This window comes from Festucalex cinctus, chromosome 14 (assembly GCF_051991245.1).
Source record: "Festucalex cinctus isolate MCC-2025b chromosome 14, RoL_Fcin_1.0, whole genome shotgun sequence".
Classification (NCBI taxonomy): Eukaryota; Metazoa; Chordata; class Actinopteri; order Syngnathiformes; family Syngnathidae; genus Festucalex; species Festucalex cinctus.
The window spans coordinates 17,265,001-17,279,441 of NC_135424.1; the positions used below are offsets into that span (position 1 = coordinate 17,265,001).

Genomic DNA, 14,441 nt, shown 5'->3' on the forward strand with positions numbered 1-14,441 from the left:
ACTCAAAACAACAGCAAAACTAATTTCGATGCAGTCAATAAAGTAAAATATACATTATGCTTTGATACGTTGCAGACAATGCAGGCTGAGAAATCCCCCAGCTAGTTGATGGCCATGAGGATCAAAGCTGGCTTCACGTGCCAGTTGCCATCTGTATGCTTTTTAAATACCCTCCCAAGACTGTTATAATCCCTACTTCTGGAAAAACAACCCCAATGCACCGTCTAGTTGTTGTTTCTTTTATTTATTTATTTATTTATTTGTTTGTTTGTTTGTTTATTAAACGGCAACTCACACAACACAAAACATATATGTTAAAAGAGAATAAGAGAAAATTGCATCCAACTGGGAAACAATACAAATACATAATCTAATTGGAGGCTAAAAGTTTCAATAAAAAGTTTTGACAGATCCGAAAAAGGCTCTGAATTGAATTAACGTTTTATATGAATTATAAATGGTCGGACAAGTGTAAAATAGCTAAAATAGCACCGATTATGAATTAACTACTACTAGTATTAAAAAATGATCAACAAGTAACAGCAGTATGAGATGCATCAAACCGGTTCGCCTCAACGATAACAGGCAGTAACGCTATTCAGCGCAACAAGTGCATTAAACTGTGCCTAAATTTACGTAAACCAGCAAGAAACTCACCGGGCTCCACATGTCATGGATGGAGATGAGTCTCATTTTGTAGTGAGTTTGCTCCGGCGGTGGCTAAAACACACTTTTTTTTCCCATTTTTTTTTCATGCGAGTTAAATACATGTGGATCCAAACTGTCCACCCCAAACCGTCGCGTGTGTGTAGAGAAGTTTCTAAACCACAGTTAAGAGCAGATTTGGACTGTACCATTGCAAAGATTTGAGGGGGGGGGGGGGGGGGGGGGGGTTAGCGTTTGTTTTGGTATTTTATGTTGACGGTGTTATTTAAAAATTAAAATAAAATAATAGTTTGAACCTATGAAAAAACACTGGCTGGTAAACTAATGAGCTTATAAAGTATATTGTGGATTCAAATATTTCGTTGTACTACGATACTGAACAAATTAGCTCATGTACAGTTGTCTGTTAGAGCTGAATGGTTCCATTTTTTCTGGTGGTGTATATGTATATATATTTTAAGTTAGTGTTTTGTTTTGTTTTTTTAAATACATTTTCAAGTACATTAACAAGTATGTTGCCACTAGGAAAAGTTACTCTGGGGCTGGAAGGGCGTGGAGCGCTTTCCTAGCCACAGTGTGACCATTTCTATAATTACACCTTTTGATGAACTTCACTCAACATCTTTCCACCATAAATCTTTGCTTATGCGTACCAGCTCATTGCTTTGAGAGAGAGAAAAAAAATGACAGAATAGCTTGGTTAATAAACACTGCCATCTACCGGGGACTCTGATAATACGAAGACTGCATATTAGTTAGAAAAACACCCCCAATCCCATCCTCCCCCGTAATAAAGTCAAAAGAATAATGTTAGATCAGAAATTTAGTTTTATATTGTCAATTTTAATGGTACAATGATAAAAACATCTCCCCATGAAACATGTTTAAAAATCCAAACAATGCTTTCCAGTTGACACAATCACCCAATGTTAGCAATCAAAATACTTTCAATGCTTTCTCAATAAACGGCTGACATAAAACTAAATGTGCTTTTGTTCATTGATGAGCATTGCATCAGCTCCCTGTGACAAAATGTTATGCTGTAGCTTTATTTTCACCAACACCCTGTTGGCAAATGTGCACAATGCTGCATGAAGGATTAAAAACAAAGGAAAAGCTTCAACATCTGAGAATAACAGCTATTTCAAATCCAGTCTTTTCTTTTTTTCTTTTTCTTTTTTTTAAAAAAGGATGGAAAATAGTTAATACAAAAGCAACCTGTACAAATGACTTTTCTGTACAAAAGCTTGTAAAATGTAGTTGTGGTGCAAATGAATGCAAGGTCTCTAAAAACTGGCGGGAAAAGTTTTCAAATGGTGACGTTATGTGCAGACTTACTATTTTAATAATGTAGCAGCTCGTTTCATTTCAACAGCTAAAATGAATTGAATAATATATTGAACATACAGTACATAAATAACATTAAAAAGAAAGAAAAACTCTCAGAAACATTGCCCCCCCCCCCCAGACATAAATACATTGGCAGTATAAAAATAAAAACAAACCCATAAAAACTATGAACAGAGAGAGAGAGAGAGAGAGAGAGAGAGAGAGAGAGAGAGAGAGAGAGAGAGAGAGAGAGAGAGAGAGAGAGAGAGAGAGAGAGAGAGAGAGAGAGAGAGAGAGAGCGAAAATAATTATAATGCATGTCTTATTTCATTAAAAAGTATATATAAGTAGTTCAACGATGGTCATTGGAGGAAGTCCCATTAAGTGAGGTATTAGCTCCACATTCTCTTGTCCACATGCAGTTTCTTACTGAAAGAACTTGAGGGCGGCCACAAGGAAGAACTTCTCCAGAAAAATCTCAGAATCGAGAACAGCGATGTGGGCAGCCCGACCGATGAGAGAATTGGCTGTGTTGGGAAGCGCGTGGATGACATCATATCGGACAAGGTTGCAGTCTTTGTTCTGAAGTACTGGCAGCAGCAGATTTTCAATCATTTCAGCATACACAGAACCTGGTGATGCCAAGTAGGAAACACTTTTGTCATTTAATATATTTGAAGAGTTGAGATGTCAATATAGTCATCAAACACAAAGTGCACGGACAAAAATACAGAACACGGCTAACAGAACAAGGTCATCTCAGCAGTTTGAGTGATGTATCATACCAGTTTGTTTATCCTTTAATGCTGTTTTGCACATCTCTATCCGAGCTGAATGATAGGGGACATAGCGATCCTGCAGTGAACCCACCAGAACCACATTCTTGAAAAACTGCAGACCTACACACAAAAGATCAGTGCAGACATTTCTTATACAGGTACTCATTGCTCAAAAGCCAAATAAGCAAATGATAAAGCACCACAAACCAGATTTCGTGCTGAGCTTATAGAGAAAAGTCTGTCGAGGATCTGAGTGGTCACGGCAAGTCAGCTGGAGCAACGACCCTGACTTTTTCCACTTCTGCATGAACCAAAGGCCTAGAAACAACAAGTTATTTAACAGCATCCTGTTTGCTATTACTATTATTCGAATCTCTGGAATGACCCGATACTTACCTGTGTTGACCAATGTTGAACTGTTGTACAGTGTGCCCAAATGAGGACCAGAGAGGGAAAGGAAGGTATGTAACCTGCTCAGGTAACATTTAAACCTGGGCCTGGTCAGCACAGAGCGAACTATCAGGTTGCCCAGCGAGTGACCAACAAAACTGTATGAAGGAAAAGAAGAGGTTAAAATAATATTAGAATTCAGTGTATTGATCGTACCCATATACAAGCTGCATCCACAAGAAAAAGTTAAGAGACATAATACAATTAAAAAAAATCCCCACACGCAAGACTAAAAACTAAACAAAAACTTCAGCAGCTCTAATTGCTTCCACAGAGCAAAGTGAATATATTGCATGCCCGAGTGTTGTTAGATGCTCCACTTGTTTACGTGACTGCAATGTTTACACTAAAGTAGAAATGTTTGAAACAACTGCAATAGCTATGCTAATTTCAGTTAGCCTGTCTACGGTGTTTCCTATTGAATGTTAGCATTAAGCTAGTAGACATACGTTGGACAGTGATACTGCATTGAAAGTACTTTAACATTTATTACAAACAGTTTGAAGCAAAAACACTTGCCTCATTTGGAGAACTGTTGTTTGAAGATTTGGGAGAATTGAATTTACTGAATTAAATACTGCATGTTCATTGCGTGCAGATTATACATATAAAAATATGAGACAAAAAAAACAAAACAACCTTTAGTGTAGGGAATAAGACAGAAGGAATGCGTTTTCGAGTGTACGCTTGAGCAGATATGAGCAGAATGCTTCAATGTGTGAGGAACACTTAAAATATTCATGAACAGTAAATACAATTTTAACAAAAGAACAAGAAAGTTGTGGCTTGTAGTCCAGACATAACTGTGCCTAAATATGGAAAGATGGCACGTGGCAAAAATGTGGTTCTTGTGTTACTGGTAGTAAAATGGTGTTTCCGTAATAGATATAAGTCTGTGGTTGGGTACAATGGCATCAATTATTATACTGTTTAAATTTCCAAATGACTCAGACTCTCCGAAAATTTAATATTTTACACCTACCTTATTTTTGAAAGTGTGAGGTTGTAAATCTGTATATACTGGATTATTTCATCCAGCAGCCTGTCTGTCATAGACTCAAAGTCAGCAAAGGTATCATTCTGGGTGGAACACACAAGTACAAATAAAAGTTTAGATTCTTTTATGGTAAATCAAAAAAAAAAAAAACAAACTGATCATAACAATGTTGAAGAAACATCACCTGGTTTCTCTCTGACATTAGAAAGTCTATACGAGCACCGGGGAGTCCAAGTTCCAGGTAAGTCTTCACTAGTCTCAGGTCTGCGCTGTTGCCTGCGGCAAAGCGGGGAACATCATCATCATATAATGCTCAGAAAAAAAATGAAACATGCTCTGTCTGAAGAACTTCCAACACCTTACCGTCCAGGCCATGCACGCAAACGATAAGATGAATGCCCTCGTCGCAGCTTCCGTCTTCCTCCAAGCTGAAGTACGGTATTGTAGATGCCAGCTCGGGCACTTCACTGTACAAGACGCCAGGAAGCTTCAATTGCTTCATTTCTTCCTTAGCCTTGATGAACCTACATGATTACAATTTCATCAGCGAATGCATGCTACACCCTCATGTAGGATGTAAGATCACAACTCACTCTTTCATCTGTGGTACAGGTACACATTCATACCACTTTAGATTACAAGACATGGAGGCAGAGGGGCGACGCCTCCCTGCGCTCTGTCCTGAACTCGTAGGGCCGACGTTGGCGCAGACTGGCGCTTTGGAAAAATCCTGCTTTTCGTGGATGTGGCCAATGCCGAGCTGCTCCAACAGATCTTGCGTCTCCTGACCCGCTGCGCCGCCGTCGCACGTTTGTTCCTCATCAGCGACACCATTGACAAAGGCGTAGCCGTCTCCCTCCTCGTAGTAGCCGTTCTCGATCATTTCATGCTCGCCTTCATCCTCATCTTCCTCAACCTGAGGTCCCGTGTGGATTCCCAGCGTGATGGCGGAGGTTTCTACGGGGCTGATCTCGGATGCGTCTGTGCTGGACGTTGAGCCAAAATAATTCTCCACCATGCCACGTTTTACCATGTCAGTGCTACTCGTGGCAGAGTTACTTGAGTGGCAAGCAGTTTGGGGTTCACTACGAGATTCTTTTAAGGCCTCGACACCAGATGTCTCGGCATTCCCACTAATGTGTTCTATTTCCAGATCGACGACTGATTTGACTAGCTGGGAATCTACCGGACAGGGCGCATCAACAGCAGGTTTGTTAGTGCGCTCCCCAGAAAACACAACACTCTGCTCCTGTATTACAATACTAGACCTCCTGCAAAACACGTCAGCTCCACTTGAACATTCGCCTTCGTCGTCTGAGGGCAAAGAGTTGATCGACGTGAGCGACGACTGAACCCCTCTGGCAGCGCGAGGATCTTGCGTGTGAAGTGCCTCTGCTGACTCACAGGGCGGTTGTGCTACAATCGGCTGTACTTGCCTGAGTGCAGAACTCATTGTAGTCTTCTCCGACTGTAGAGCAGCCATTGTTGAGTCAACCGCACTCACCGCTGGAAAAGCCTGTGACCCTGAAACAAGTTGAGCTGCAGAAGAGCTGGGCTCACTTTCAATGCCCGAGTCCGAGAGGCGGGAAGAGGCACTCGGGCCTGCTCCATCGGGCAGCCGAATACAATCACTCTTTACCTGTACTGAGACCAGACAGGGATGCTGGCAATGCTGTGTTGTCTCCACCATAGACTGACTGGAGTAACATTCTGTTTGTGTAATTTCTGGAATATTGCTGTTAATAGTACCATCAGTCCGACACGGTCGAATAACGGTAACTTTTCCACCTTGGTTTTTGTGACTTGGTTTAACTTCAATTTGCTTTGGTCCGGCAGACCACTGCATCGGCTTTTGGTTGCTATTATCGACTTGGTTCAGGGGTTGTTGGCACACAGGGACTGTTCCAGTGCCTGTCTGATGACAAGCAGCAGTAAAAGTGTTGTCATCGGAGACGGAATCAACCACACTCTTTACAAAGTGTGACGATGAGGCACAGGGGTCAGTGACAGAATTATCACTAGTCCTTAAACAACTAATCGAGTCCACCCGCAAGGCATTTTGGTCCTCCTCTGAGTTCAAGGGAGCCTCCCCGTCCTTACACTTGCTGCTTGGCTCAGCGAAAGGAGCTTTGAGGTTCTTATAACCCACCAGAACGACTGAGTCCTTGGATCCATGTCTAATCAGCTTCTTGGGATTCTCAATCTTTGAATTTTTCTTCAGTTTGACGGATTTTCCTTTGGATTTTGGAGGTGGCTCAAAGTTGTCTGACCAGGTTTTATTCACAGAAGCACACTGAGAATCAGGTGGTAAGAGACCGGCCACTGCAACGTAGTCCTTAGAAGTAGCTTTCTCGGATTTACTTGGCACCGACGCAGACCGTGTGTTGTGCATGCCCAGCCAGGGTCCATCACGATCTTCAAAATCCAACCAGGATGATTATGAATAAAGACAGAAACAAAACATACGGCTTCAAATTATTCTGTGATCCTTACAAAAGTACATTTCAACCACCATTATTTGTTACCGACCTTCAGTGATAGAATCCAAGTAGCGATCCTCAAAAATGATTGGAAGAGAGCTGATGTCACCGTCCAAATCTGCACATTCCACTGGAAGTGGAGGCAGAGATAGAAAGTAGCTGGAACTTTTGATGGCATTAGTCATCTGCTGGTGACTGTGAGCACTGAGAGAAGAAGAAAAACATCTCATTTACTGTAACACTTGGATGTTTGCTACCATCTAATAGTCGACTGCGACGTACTATAGCTCCTGATATGCCAAAGCAGACTGTCTCGGATGTTCGAGACAGAAAAAAGCCTCTGCAAATCGCCTCACCTGAAATAACAGCAGGAACAAGGTCAAGATTAAGTTTGCTTCTTCACTACAGAATGCAGTTTCATGAGAGAGAAATGATTGTTATTCCAGGATGAACTCACTCTTAGTGTGTGGTGCTCCACAGCGAGAAGGGCAGCAACTTGCTCCTGTCGGGAGACAATCTCGAGAAACTGTCCCCAGAGAGCCATCAACAGGGAGCAGAGCTGGGCGAGATTCATGTTCACCAGTTCTGCCAACTCATCAGGGGTCTCTGCTTTTTGCTACACATTTTAAAAGACAAAAACACCACCAGAGGGCTCTAGTAACCATAACGCAGTATGAAGATGAGAAAAGCGCTTGATTCGCAATTAAGTAACGAAAGACAATGACGTTAATTGGGGGGAAAAAAACATGAATTTTGCAAAGTAAAATATATGGTTGTATGTATCTGTAAGTTAATTTCACTCTATGAATAATCCAGGATAGTTGAACAAACGTGTCGTTTCTGAGGTCTGCTGAAAAGGATTTCGCCCGATCACTGCTATATAGCGTTAAAAATATCCCTTTATCAATTATTAAAGAACACATGGAAATATACTATCATAAAATACCAACTTAGATAAAGAAAAAAAGTGACGCAAACAATTAACATTATAAAAATATATAATTAATTTAATTGCATGCCAGTTTGGTTTCTACAAAAATTTTACATTACTAGAGATAAGAACATGCTTGTATTGTTATTATCAACAGATCCTACCTTCACTTGTTCACATAACTCGTTTAGACGGGCCTCCAAGTCAAGTTTTTCTGAAAAGAAAGGGAACAATGTTGCCCTTGTGATTTACTTCTATAGTTTATGAATATGTCTGAGAAAAACTGAACAAGAATGCAGCGTTAGAACGTACTGGTGTGGAATAAGTATTCATTTCTCTAAGATAAGATGATAAAATCAGAGAAGCCTGACTGTTATAGAAGTCAAGGCTTGAAAGTTGTGTAACAGAGACAGTAGGAAAAAGGTGGCAGCAGTTTACGTGCATCTGCTCGGTACATTGTGGCAATAGGAGTGTGCCAGTTTTGTACAAGAAGATAACTGGAGTGAAGAGGAAATAGGAGAGAAAGGCAGGCTGATTCGAGGTATGGGAAGGGGCAGGACATACCTATGTAGACGTGCCTTTGGCTTCGAGGATAGGGTCTTCTTAGTACTCGCTCATATAGGACTTGCATGCTGGGCTTGGCTAGTAAGATTGCACATATAGGCATGTTTAACCTTTTTATGAATTTGTCCTTTTGGGATGGTTTAGTATCTGTCCACTCGTGCAGATTAGTTTTAGTAAGCCGTTTACATTAAGTTGAATCGCTCCTGTTGGGCATTTTAAATCATTTGGATTTGGTGTACTGGGTTAAGATTTCACATTAATGTGAAGACTCTTTGATGGGTCTGTGATGTAACATTGTCATCCAGATGAAAAGACATGAGATGATGAGAATATTAACTAAAACTTGTATGTACTGTTTCACAAATATTGATGCAGACATAAGGACCTCCTTGCTAAATGTGCAGTATGCCGCAAGAATTGCATGCATTTCATTGCATGTACAGTTTACGTTGAATAAATTAACAACATGGATGCTGCATACCGAGTTCCATACGATGAGAGGATGGCAGGTCCTTAGTCACATTGGTGAAGTAGTCAAACAGGCCCTGGTAGGCAAGTAGCAGACTGGAACACATGTTATGGTGGAGGCTGAGGGCATGCTGCACACAGTGATCAGACACCAGAAATGACCGGCCCTGAAGGATCAAGAAAGGAAACATTGAAAAGAAGGACACACACATTTTTTTTAAAACACAAAACAATATTAGATTCACCAGTATTACAAATGTTTCAATATAGGGTTTTCCTGTTTATATAATTAGCTATATAATGATTTGTTTTTGCATTAGTGTTCCCTTGTTTATCGCAGGTATTACGTTCCAAAAAAAAAAATAGTATATATAAAAAAAATCCCATTAATTATATACTTTTTCATTTATCATATACTTTTTTTTTCTCGTTTTGTTGTTGTTTTTTTTAACTTTATTATAAATGCTTTTTCATTGATCATATATGTTATTTTTTCATTTACATAATTTTTTTCCATTAAAAGTTTTTATTTTATTTTATTTACTTACTTCAGTAGATATTTTTTGCATTTATTATGTTTTTTTTCTGTTTTGGTATGATTTCTAGTTTATTATGAATAATTTTTCAATCATCATTTAGCTTTTTTTTTTTTTTTTCTTCCTTCCCTCCCCCTTCCAACAGACACCGTTGGAAATGGCTTGTCTAGATAGCCCGTATGTCCCCGGTCAGATGTAGGGTTCGAGAGATCAAAAAGCACTTTTAAAAAAAAAAAAAAAAAAAAAAAAAGCACGTTGTAAAAAAATGTGCAGCAAGGCCACGAAAGATGAACCCGTGCTTAACGAGGGAACACTGTAAATCTTTTTTGTATACATATTAAAACTCTTAGAAGAAAAAGGATTGTCTTATATTATTATAACTAACAAACCTAATCCTTAACTAATTAATAACTTACATCTGGTGACACCTGCTTGACATAACCGCTGCCAAACACCACATTCTCTAAAGGTGGGATCACAGAGTCCTTGGTCTGTGCCGGTGCATTGCGATTAAGCCATGTTGTCTTCACTGGCCGAGGAAAACTAGGTAGCAGAGTACATGTAAAAATTTAACTTCTATGTTACAGTAAAATGAGTTTTGTGTCATAATACAAGGCAAATACGAGGTTTGACAAAATGTTACTAAAAGGCAACAATCTTCGTTGATACCTGATAAGCGGTTGATGTAGCGCCACGAGGGAGGCGTGAATAACAACAGACATGACAGAAAGGTGGAAGTAGTCAAACATGACATTAATGTGCTGGTGGATGCCTCGCTGAAGGCTAAAGTGCAAACGAAGTGTGCGGCTGCTGATATTCTGTAAAGAGCTTGGGTCATCTGGTCTGTAGATATCAAACAAATAAACATATTTCAGCTTATTCACACTCACATAATGTAAAGTAATAAACCCATCAACACTTACGTGTAATCGCCATCAGTGAAATACAAATCTAACTGGAGCTGGAAATCCAAATCAGAGAGGGACTCTTCCACCTGTTTCAGAAAGTATTTGGAGAGCAACTTAAAGTAGGTCCAATGTATAAAAACAAGGTGCTATGTTGTTGACAGTTTGCTACAGAAGTGACTGTTTGTTAAAAAATAATGCACAGCCGACTTTCCATCCATTTGGAGCCCTATGGAAACTACTGTACAGTTGTTTGCATGAGTTATTTGGGAGGAACTATTTGCTGCCCCCTACAGTCTGCTGGTGGGACTCTCAAAAGATCAAGACATACAAGTAACATATGTGGGAATATGTCCACAAAAACTGATGTCTTTTTCAAAAACAGTTAAAGAATGAAATCAAATAAACCTACCTTCTTCTCATCCAGAAGCACCATGCCTTTGAAGATGAGCACATCGTTGACAACAACCTCCTCGTTCTTGTACAGAATCTGAAACGTTTTGCTGGAGATGACATCATCTTGGACTGAAGCAGGAAACGCAAGGTCAGAGCCTAGACAAAGAAGCCAATTCAATTGTGGAACCACTGATGCACATGAAGCTTCTTCTTATTCATGATGACATAAAACCCTGTGCGTGCAAACATCCTCACAAATGTATTTACCGCTTCGGTGAAGAAGACTAGCTTCAATTTTGTGCGGCACCCGAGGTGGAATTTTCAGACTGGCACGAATCTGGTAGAACCTGAAAATTGGAACATTTAAAAAACAAAAAACAAAAATACGAGTGACTGATAACACACTGTATGTTTGTTTGGTCTCTAGTGTCACTAGTACAGGAATAACCTACCCGCAAGCTTCCAGTGGCTTACTTTGTAAAATGACACTAAACCGTTCCTGAATAAATAATAAGCACTTTCTTTTTGCAGTCACTCATGTTGTAAAGCTGAACTCTTCCAAGTAATGATGAGCCGAGGTGGCGTTTCATTTCACCACAGTGAAGCAATAAAAGTTAAACCATGCCTGCTGCAGGCTGTTTTAAAAATATACACCAAATACCTTTTATTTAAACATGGTTCTGTTTACTAGTCTTTGCAACTTAATTTGATTTTCTTTTGTTACACTTTACCTCTTGTTTATGTATATATATTTTTTCCATATATTTGATGGATTGTATTTAACTGATTTTGTTGTTTGATAGCCATGAGGACGCTGTACGGCATTTAAATAAAAAATGAACAAAATTCAACTTGGAATGGAAATGTAGGCTACAACCTGCTAAAAGACAATCCCAGCCAACATGTTCATAGTTTATGCATTGTATAATATTCTACTGATGGAGAGTGTGCTCAATGCTTTTAAACAACAAATGTGATTCCATAGAAACTTTTATACATAATGTCTACCACATGCGTGGGTTACAAAAAAGCACTTTGTAAACTCCCTGCATTATAAAGTACAGTACAAGTGATCCTTATTGCTCTGAGGGAGGGAAAGCTCACCTGATTTACTCAACATAATGTTCCTTAGTGTACTTGTGAAGATCACTCTGATCAGCTGGGACTTGGAGATGTATACAGTAATTCATTTTCAAGGTAAAGGACAAGAAGATGGACTGCATAACACTCTGTACACTTAATCCATAAGCAAACAGTGCAGTTTAGCTGATGACACATTTGACACGAGCAAGTCCACAAGCGTCTTCCTTTTTCTTTGCCTTTTTTGTGATGGTAACTGTGATGAAAAAGTGTGATGATAACCATGAAATAGGTAACTGCATTTAATGCAAAATTTACTTTACTTTTTAACAGTTAAATATATTGAATTGTGTGCGATGGATGCTTTTGTATTCAATGAAATATCTTTGAGAAAATGTTAGTGGGTTTGTCACTACCTGGAACAAATACCAAAAAAAGCTAATACAAATGTTGTCAAACAGTGTTGTGTCAATAAATGACAGACTAACTCACCCTCTTTGGAACAGGTCCACATTGTAAAACTTGTGGAGCTCCACCGAGAACTCCACCGTGGCCTGAATTTCAGTCATTGTGGTGTCTACACGCTGAGGTGTCTCACATCATCTGGGACACACACAAAGGCCTGCTAAGGAAAACAGAGACCAGGGTTATCACAAGAAGTAAGAATATGATACAAAAGAATGAGACATGAGTGATGAAGAGCCTTTTAGGGGAATTTTGGAATAGCTCTCTAGTCTCTACAGTGCAATTTAGTGATTGCATGACAAAGAAGGGTGAAAAGAAAGCTAACAGACAGTAAAATAATATCCATCTATCTACTTGTAATATAATCCTGTTTTATTTGTTGCATTCATTTAGTGTTTTTTCCTCCATTAAAACTGGTTAATTAATATGCATTTCTTAATGTTTATTTGTTTTGATATAATTTATCTTATTTTTAAAATGAGAAAAAAATATTAGCAAAATTAAAGTTTTTACAAATTCACATTCATAAAATAATAATATTTTTTTGGAATAAAAATGGACTTGAGCTTGTGCTTAAAAAAAATAAAAATAAAATAAAATCATCTACTGTGATGAGGACCACCTCAACTCAAATTGCCATCATCCTCAAATTACCAGATTATGTTATTCTACCCCTATGGTGGAATTAATGAATTAGATACTCACAACTTGGTTGTTTTTTTAGTGTTTCATGAAAAAACAAACGCAACAATAAATAAATAAATAAGATGGCCATTATTTTGGGAAGGTGAATATACATTAACATTTTTTATTTGCTTAATAATTGGTTGATTCACTGTAAAACAATAAAACATTTGGAAAGAAAATGAATTAATCTTCTATTATTAACATAGTATTTTGCATATTTTACGCACACACGTCATCTAGGGATGGCATACGGCCCATCTGTCCAATTTCGAGATCAATTGCACAAAAGTTTGCCCACCCTTAGATTATAGTAAAAACAAACAAAACAAACAAACAAAACCAACCAGAGGTTTACTGAATAGCTGTTTCCGTCAATGAATCCCTTTTGTTCAACACGTTTCAAACCAAAGTGATAAACAGTATAAATAAATGTCCTTAGCTTGTGTATTTTTAAATCGTACCCTGCACGAAAGTAGGACAGTTAGCGAAAATAGCCCTTGTTGTTAAGTTCACCATTTAGCTTCGTTATATTAAGAGGACCAAACCAGACATGGGGGCAAGAGGTAAAACAACATTAGCGGTAAAACGTCATCGGAAAGTGAGGGTGCATCATTCGGTAGAGACGTGATTACTAGTGCTACCCGGCAGACTAAATAACCTCAGCAACTGTGTCTTGCTTGTTTTTTTCTTTTCTTTTTTTTTTTAAATGAGGAGTGACTCTCGGTAAGGATTCGCTTAAGGGCCCGCAACATGTCAAGTGGGGTCAACTAACAATCTCACAACTGCACACAAATATAAAACCGCTGATACCCGTGTTACGATCGCTAATATCTGCACATTGCACTGAGAAGTAGGAACGTAGAAACTAGGAAGCTAACATTTGCTACAGAGAAACTAACAACTCACTCACCATTGCACTGGCAAGCTAACATTAGCTAGCTAGCCAACGTAGTCCTCTCGCACTATATTCTTATCCTCTCCCACGTCCTGATGAAAAGGTCTTGCTAGTAGCCTAATGACACGTCCACCCTCAAGAAAACCGTAGAGTATATCCGCTCATCAAATGACAGCTTGGCCATTTACTCTTGGGGATGTGAGGAGTCCGAGCACAACCTGAGCGGCTGTCACTAGCGTTGCTAAAACAGCCCATTTACCATTTACGAGCGTGCGTTAATGCGCACGCACGCCAGAGGCGCAGTTGACGCTGCAATGGAGCCTGCAGTCTTCTCAACTGAGACTGCAAAAGTTACATTGCAGAGGTTGCAAATAATAATAATAATAATAATAATAATAATAATAATAATAATAATAATAGCAACAACAATTAACTTCATCCTCCTCCTCCTCTTCATCATGGACTGCATGTGGCCCATATGGGCCAGCTTTGCCCACCAGTGATATAAACAGATGGACTGACAGATGGACATAAATAGATGCTCAAAGGCCAAATAACAAACAAAAATGAAATAGACAAGCTGAAATGTAAAGTATATTAAATAGTTTTATTCATAATTAGTTACATTGGGGAATTATTTAGCCTAATGAAGCAAGTTTGATGTACAGTGTATGTACATTTTACTTCTTTTTTTAAAATACTGAATGAATATATAGAGCAATGATTTAATGGCAAAAAACAATAATAAAAATATATGGAAATATGTTTTAATTGTCCAATTTTAGGGAAAATGACTAAATGATTCTAGATTAT

At 38.8% G+C, this 14,441-nt stretch overlaps 2 protein-coding genes across 5 annotated transcripts in view; both read right to left on the bottom strand.

The window, feature by feature from the left end:
- Positions 1 to 800, bottom strand: part of LOC144001546 (FERM domain-containing protein 6) — a 14,496-nt gene extending 13,696 nt beyond the window's left edge. For both annotated transcript variants that reach the window (XM_077495960.1, XM_077495959.1), the window contains exon 1: positions 658 to 800. The gene's annotated coding sequence lies outside the window, so the exon portion shown is untranslated. The remainder of the gene's footprint in view (positions 1 to 657) is intronic.
- Positions 801 to 1,476: 676 nt separating this feature from the next.
- Positions 1,477 to 13,947, bottom strand: fam135a (family with sequence similarity 135 member A). Of its 3 annotated transcripts, none has more exons than XM_077495546.1 (21): positions 13,644 to 13,947; positions 12,074 to 12,203; positions 10,769 to 10,848; positions 10,518 to 10,657; positions 10,124 to 10,194; positions 9,870 to 10,043; positions 9,617 to 9,743; positions 8,678 to 8,831; positions 8,197 to 8,274; positions 7,797 to 7,846; positions 7,159 to 7,317; positions 6,984 to 7,057; positions 6,751 to 6,905; positions 4,815 to 6,636; positions 4,585 to 4,745; positions 4,406 to 4,497; positions 4,207 to 4,304; positions 3,171 to 3,322; positions 2,982 to 3,092; positions 2,781 to 2,894; positions 1,477 to 2,627 (listed from the first exon to the last, which is right to left on the bottom strand). In XM_077495546.1, exons 2-21 carry the CDS (start codon positions 12,148 to 12,150, stop codon positions 2,422 to 2,424), a joined length of 4,095 nt encoding a protein of 1,364 aa, XP_077351672.1. In that variant the 5' UTR covers positions 12,151 to 12,203; positions 13,644 to 13,947; the 3' UTR covers positions 1,477 to 2,421. The 3 variants fall into 3 exon arrangements, with proteins under 3 accessions (XP_077351672.1, XP_077351671.1, XP_077351673.1); XM_077495545.1 differs by having other exon boundaries at positions 12,074 to 12,206; XM_077495547.1 differs by lacking the exon at positions 8,197 to 8,274 and having other exon boundaries at positions 12,074 to 12,206.
- Positions 13,948 to 14,441: the final 494 nt, after the last annotated feature.